This window comes from Dipodomys ordii, unplaced genomic scaffold, assembly GCF_000151885.1.
Source record: "Dipodomys ordii isolate 6190 unplaced genomic scaffold, Dord_2.0 Scaffold48, whole genome shotgun sequence".
Classification (NCBI taxonomy): Eukaryota; Metazoa; Chordata; class Mammalia; order Rodentia; family Heteromyidae; genus Dipodomys; species Dipodomys ordii.
The window spans coordinates 2,767,708-2,773,707 of record NW_012267264.1 but is presented as its reverse complement, the minus strand read 5'-3'; the positions used below and the strand labels follow the sequence as shown (position 1 = coordinate 2,773,707).

At 35.1% G+C, this 6,000-nt stretch overlaps 1 protein-coding gene across 3 annotated transcripts in view; it reads right to left on the bottom strand.

Annotated features, from left to right (window-relative positions):
• Positions 1-1,879: 1,879 nt before the first annotated feature.
• The window catches only part of Grm8 (glutamate receptor, metabotropic 8), a 703,494-nt gene continuing 699,373 nt past the window's right edge, over positions 1,880-6,000 (bottom strand). For 2 of the 3 annotated variants that reach the window (XM_013019942.1, XM_013019941.1), the window contains exon 10: positions 1,880-2,438. Coding sequence is in view for 2 of the 3 variants with exons in the window: in XM_013019941.1 (XP_012875395.1) it covers positions 2,389-2,438 (50 nt within the window). In the remaining variant the exon portion in view is untranslated. The remainder of the gene's footprint in view (positions 2,439-6,000) is intronic. The other variant, XM_013019943.1, reaches the window with a different exon arrangement.

The following is a 6,000-nucleotide window of genomic DNA, read 5'->3' as shown; positions in this document are numbered from 1 at the left end:
CTGAAGGATCTTCTACTACATGAATGAGAGGGCTCCTACTCCTACTCCTTGGGGAGGATGATAAGTTTCTTCAGCAGAAAAGTTACAGATAATTACCGGTATATGGAAATCCAGGACAACAATTGTTTAAGTCAATTATGAGTTAAATCGGATTTTGCATGACACCAAACACACATCAGTTCTTTATAAAATTAGCTAAGGGAAGCAGGTAAATTTACCCATTGATAAACTTGCGATTGGAAGAGAAGTTTTGAAATGCCATATTTTATTTGTCCTCCTAAAAAATCTTTTAAAAAATTTAAAAGTAATAATAATAGTAATAATTCATAGTTGGTCTGAGAACCAGCTATGCTCTCGTAATTACCCTGTCATACCAATTACCCTGATTAGAGTCAATGAATACATGAGAACATGAACATATACTTGAGTTTTTGTGAAATGTAAGGCTTATAAAAGTCAAGTGTTTTTCTTGGCAAAACATATGAATAATCACCTAAAATCAAGTAACAGAATCTTATAAATCACCAACAGTCTCCAATACAAAGAATACTAGCAATTCAAAATTCTCTCTTAGGAAGTCTATTGGTATTGATATACATGATAACCCAATCATAACTAAATTTTCAGTTATGGGTTTATGTTCCTTAGTGTCAGTCTTATCAAAAAAGGCACATCTACTAGTGGGTTTAGGATCCAGGTTATAGGAACCTGTCATTAGCAATTCAGATTATCTGAAAACTTGAAAGTAATACCTTTACCTACAAAGGAAATACCTTTATCTACAAAGGAAAACACTATGCAAAAAATTCGACAAAAGGGCAGTAAATATGTAATCCTTCCTCTCTGTTGCTATCTTCCTAGGTATCTGAAAACTGTTCCTGTATATGAAATGAGCCTGTGCTTTTGCTTCAACCTTCTCTATTAAATAAAATTGACTGTTAATATCAGGGTGGAAGCTACAGAGCTCTTTATATCTATACAGAGTGCAATGAGCCATCCAAGCTAACTCAGCAGAGAGAACATTTACTAACAAAATGATTGTAGAGACCCATTGGTTTGATGGATGGCTGGGATTGTATGCAATAGAGGCACTCATGAAAAAAAATGGCAACACATTTGAAAACCTTTCACAGGCTCCTTTTATCCATCTGGCATGGTTTATTAGCATGAGACAGACTCCCTGTTTTCTGTCTCTTTAATGATACTGTTCTATGAACCAATGAATGTTTTCATTTGGAAAATAAGAAAGCATTGACATGTTATCTGAACTGTGGTTTCTTTAGTGATGGTAGGGGAATAAATATGATAATTCTGTGCTTTGAAGAATGCACTTGGTAAGGCCCATTACCATTACAGATTTCAGTGATTTTTAGGTCCAGGTGAGCAGAGGTTAATACCACATACCAGGGGAAATTCCATTATGCAAAAGTTTTAAATTAGAAATGTAATGGAGAATTTCAGTGACACCTTGATATATATTTTTACATGGTGCTTTTCATATTACATTCTCCAAGTAAAGCTTAACCCATCATTTGTCAATTATAATAATGAAGCAATTTACCTCAAGCAAATACTTGATTCTTCATGAAAGAAGCAGTTACTATGAAAAGCCATCACAGAAAGCTGGGAATATTCAGAAAATCTTACACAAGTAACACCTTTTCATATAGGAATAAAAGACCACCTTTTGTAGGCACACGCAAATGTATAAACACTTCCGGAGGAAATGGTATTTCCTTGGGAACACCAGGAAAAAGAAACAGAAGCAGGACCAACTGGAAAGAGGAATGACCTAGCTTTTGTAAAACTGGAACGAAACAACTCTCAACATTTGCAAAACATTCCTTTATTATTAGAAATAAATTATTTGTATAAAAAGTTGCATGCGTCAATCATTGCATTTATTTTTAGCACAACCCAGGGCTTCAATCAGGTCAGCCTTTACAAGAAACAGACTCATTGTCTTATACAAGTTGAACAACGTGGGGCAGGAACGGGAGTTCTCACAATCACAGAAAAATACTTACAAGAATAACATCAGACATGGTTGATTTCAACAGCATTTTTGTTCACAAGCTAACATTGGTTTTCCTTTTGAGATTTTAGGTTTTTGTTTTGTTTTTTGTTGTTGTTGTTGTTTTTAAATTTCTCATGAGTCAGCAATACTTTTAGCTTTACACTCATTAGTTGTTTTGTATAAAACGGGTTTCTTCACTCCCCGCTAGTTATTGGTACATTTGGCTCAGGCTAATTTTTGTTCCTTACAAGATTGACTATGGATTTGATTGGTTGTAGTCTACGTTGATCTCCAGGAGGGAGTTTTTGTAGTCTCATATTCATTATGTAAGATCACAAACCACATTTCTTCAGATTGTATCATTTCCCTGTTCAGATTGAATGATTGCTGTAGCTGATATATGTTGTCTTGGTAGAGGAAGCTGTTAAGACAAATTGGGACAGATTAATAGTAGGTAATAATAAATTACTGTGTTAATATGACTTTATGGTTTCAAAATTTAAATTCTTTGGTGTTTTGTGATATTCAGTTTTTAAGTGGCAAATTTAATTTTTAAGACTATAGAAGGAATTCAATGATCATAGAAATAAAAATTCAGCAGCAATTTTAACCTGACAAAACGACTAGTCTGAGTTGTATAGTACGTGGATGTTTAGTAGAAAATTAAAACTATTAACATACTAATCATTAATAAACATAGGTGAGGTTCAAATTAAACGTGTATTTGACTAAGAAACATCTACATAAAATGAAAAGTACAGATAACAATGTGTTCTATAAAATTACAAAACAAAACCTGATAAGGTACCCGAAGTCATGGAAGAAAAACTGTGGTGTCTTACCAAACGGTAAACTATCTGCCAATATCTTACTGAAATACGTATCTTTTTCATGTTTGTTTACTTGGAAGTCTTAGGTTTTTTAATTTATATAATGATCTTATGTTTTCAAATTTCTTTTAGAACACAATGTATTTTTGAAGGACTTTCATCAAGTCATTTGTAAAAGGTGAAAAAATTTATCAGGAATTAAAGTGAATATTTGAGGGGTGGGTTAACTTCATGCACTGTTAAAGATTGCCAACAGTATCTCAAAACACAGGAAGTATTTAATGCATCACACAAAGCTAAGACCATGGTTGAAACAAACAGAAAAAAAGATCTTTACAGTATAGCATCCTAATGATGGCGTTAATACACATATCATCTTTAATGAGCTTTTGAATATTGAGAGTTTAAGACAAAATGAAGATTCACTACACTTGATTTTTAGAAGTATTAACAGTGATCTTCTGGAAGAAAGATGGCAGAAGCACTATTGAGAAATGAGATCTATAATTCATAGTAGGTTAAATAACTTTTCCATTGGTTTCAATCAAGAAATAAAAAGTTTGGAAACATCATTTTATTAAAATGGTAAGGCAAATAAAAAAATAAAAAACAAGCAATAAGAAGAAAGAATAAACTGTGAATGAGAGGCACTTTGCATAAACCTTCTTTCAAAAATATGATAGGGCAGGGCACTGGTGGCTTATACCTGTAACCCTAGCTACTCAGAAGGCTCTGATCAGAGGATCCAGTTCAAAGCCAGGTGGAGCAGGAAAATCCATGACACTCTTATTTCCCATTAATCAGCAGAAAACCAGAAGTGGAGCTGTGGCTCAAAGTGATAGAGTGCTAGCCTTAAGCAGAAAAGCTCAGAGACAGTGCCCAGGCCCTGAGTTCAAGTCCCATGGCCACCACCAACAATAACAACAAAAAGCTAGAGGAAAAATGCATCTAAAATGAACAGAGGATCTAGTAAGAGGTAATTTTTACAGTTGTCATAAATGTTCGTGTGAAAATTAAAGTACAACAGTGCATGTGCTTCTGCGTGCACACGTGCTAGAGGAAGCGAGACCACCTGCAGTGGCAGCTGTTTCCGTGGCTCACTCATGAACAGAGCATAAGGAATACCAGGTTCAGCATCACTTCATTTTGCACAGTTGGCAAAATTTACAGATAACCAACTTTGCTTCTAACTCTGTCCCTGTTTTGGCATACAGGCTCTGCGTTATGAACAAGTTCAGCAAACTTGGTTTGCTTTCCTGTTTTACATTACTTTTATGTATGTCCTGAAGCTTAATGAAACCTTCCGATCTAGAACTTGTGACGGGAATGTCTGGTGTGAACAACTCTCATATACAGTATAACCTGTGGAGCTTCTGATTATGACAAAAAATTGAACATAAGTTACAGTTATTAGGTTAGAGTAAAAAAAAACTCAATAATCAAGTAGCAACCATCATGATCAAAATCTTCCATATGTTACAAAAGAGAAAAGAATACTGAAACAATAGGTTTGGTTGTTGTTGATTCTGAGATACTATTTCCTATTAACCATTGGCCAACCTTCATATTAAGGCAGCAGTGATACCTTTACATTTGTACTGTGCCTGTTTAATAGCTTTGAAAACACGGGTGTGTCTACCGCCACCTCACTAGGGGTAATGGTGTTCATCAGACATTGGTCAGCAGAAAGGACAAGAGGACGGCACCATGCACACGGTTCTGGTGGATTAAGCAGAATAGGGTTTATTGAGAATAGGCTATTCATTTTGAGTGGAAATGTTTTAAATTTGAGAAGATTAGGTCTTTTGCATAACTGAATGTCAAATGCTTTTCCAATATACAATTGCATTTCTAAATCCACACAATTTTGAGAGAAAAAAATATCATATTTGAGTGGTTAATTGTGTGGATATGTTTTTAGTGGGTTTGTGATTTCAGAAGCCTTTAGCTAATTATAAAAGTTGATGGACTAATGGCAATATGGCTGAAAAAGCCCTAGATAACTGTATTTGGACATGGAATTCGAGACAGTGATAACAAGGCTTGTTTGTACAGCATAGGAATCTACCCTCTCCTTGGACGATGTAAGGAAACAGGAAAGCAGAGATGATGATGACTGGTCTGGTGGATAAAAGTGTGAGGACTTCACAAAACTGTCCCTCCAAAATGTGTAATCTAAACCACTTTAACTGGACCCAATGAATTTAAACCTAAGCTAGTCCCATAAAAGTTAAAACATGCTCAAATCTTGGACAACTTGAACCTCCATTCAGGCAGTAATTGAGATGATCTTAATTCCTCTTTTCCACTTTCCTTTATCCTCTAAGAATGAGCTTCTAACTTCTCAGGAATATTATAGACTTCCTCTCCAAACAGTCTTTATGCTTGGAATAGTTCATTCTTATTTTAGAGAAAATAGAGGAGCATATGCATGCCATATAATTTCCACCTCAACATCAACAAAAAAATAACACTAAGTGTTTGAGGGTTGTTTCCATAATGCAAGATTAGTACTTTGAAATATTAGGAAATGTCCTTCTGAGAACCATTTGTTCTTTAAAGAAGTGAAAAATGTTATTACCTTTTTTCCACAGGAGGGTGTGGGATGATTGGTACTTGTCTCATTCTAAATGTGGATGTTCCCCTTGAAACCATATTATCGGAGTTTTTTTGATTGTTACTAAAACACGGGTACAACAATAGACTGTCTTGAGGCATCAGGGAGGTGTAGTGTTCAAAGGTTGTTCTTTGCCAAGAGCAGTTTACTGGCTTCTACATGGCTTTTAACTTTCCATGCTGCTGCTTTCATGGTAGAAAAACATAGGGAAAATTCTTGCCCTCAGAACACAACATCCTATTCTGCTGGCTTGCATAGTAGTTATGAATCATTTACTAAGAGACTACTATTAGTCAATTGCTTATCTAGATTGACAGGTGATTGTAAGGAATTGGTATAAAACTCATCATTATTGTGCCTTCCATTGACATATCACAAGTTAACAGAATGGAGACTGTTTGAGGAGCATTTGTGGAACCTTGTCAGATATCTTTCTCTAAAAGTGAGCTGAATTTGGTATGGTCAGAAGATAACCCAGAATTGCCACGGGGTTCTAACAGTATATGAAGTCAATGAGTAAATTAAGCAAAGCTGAT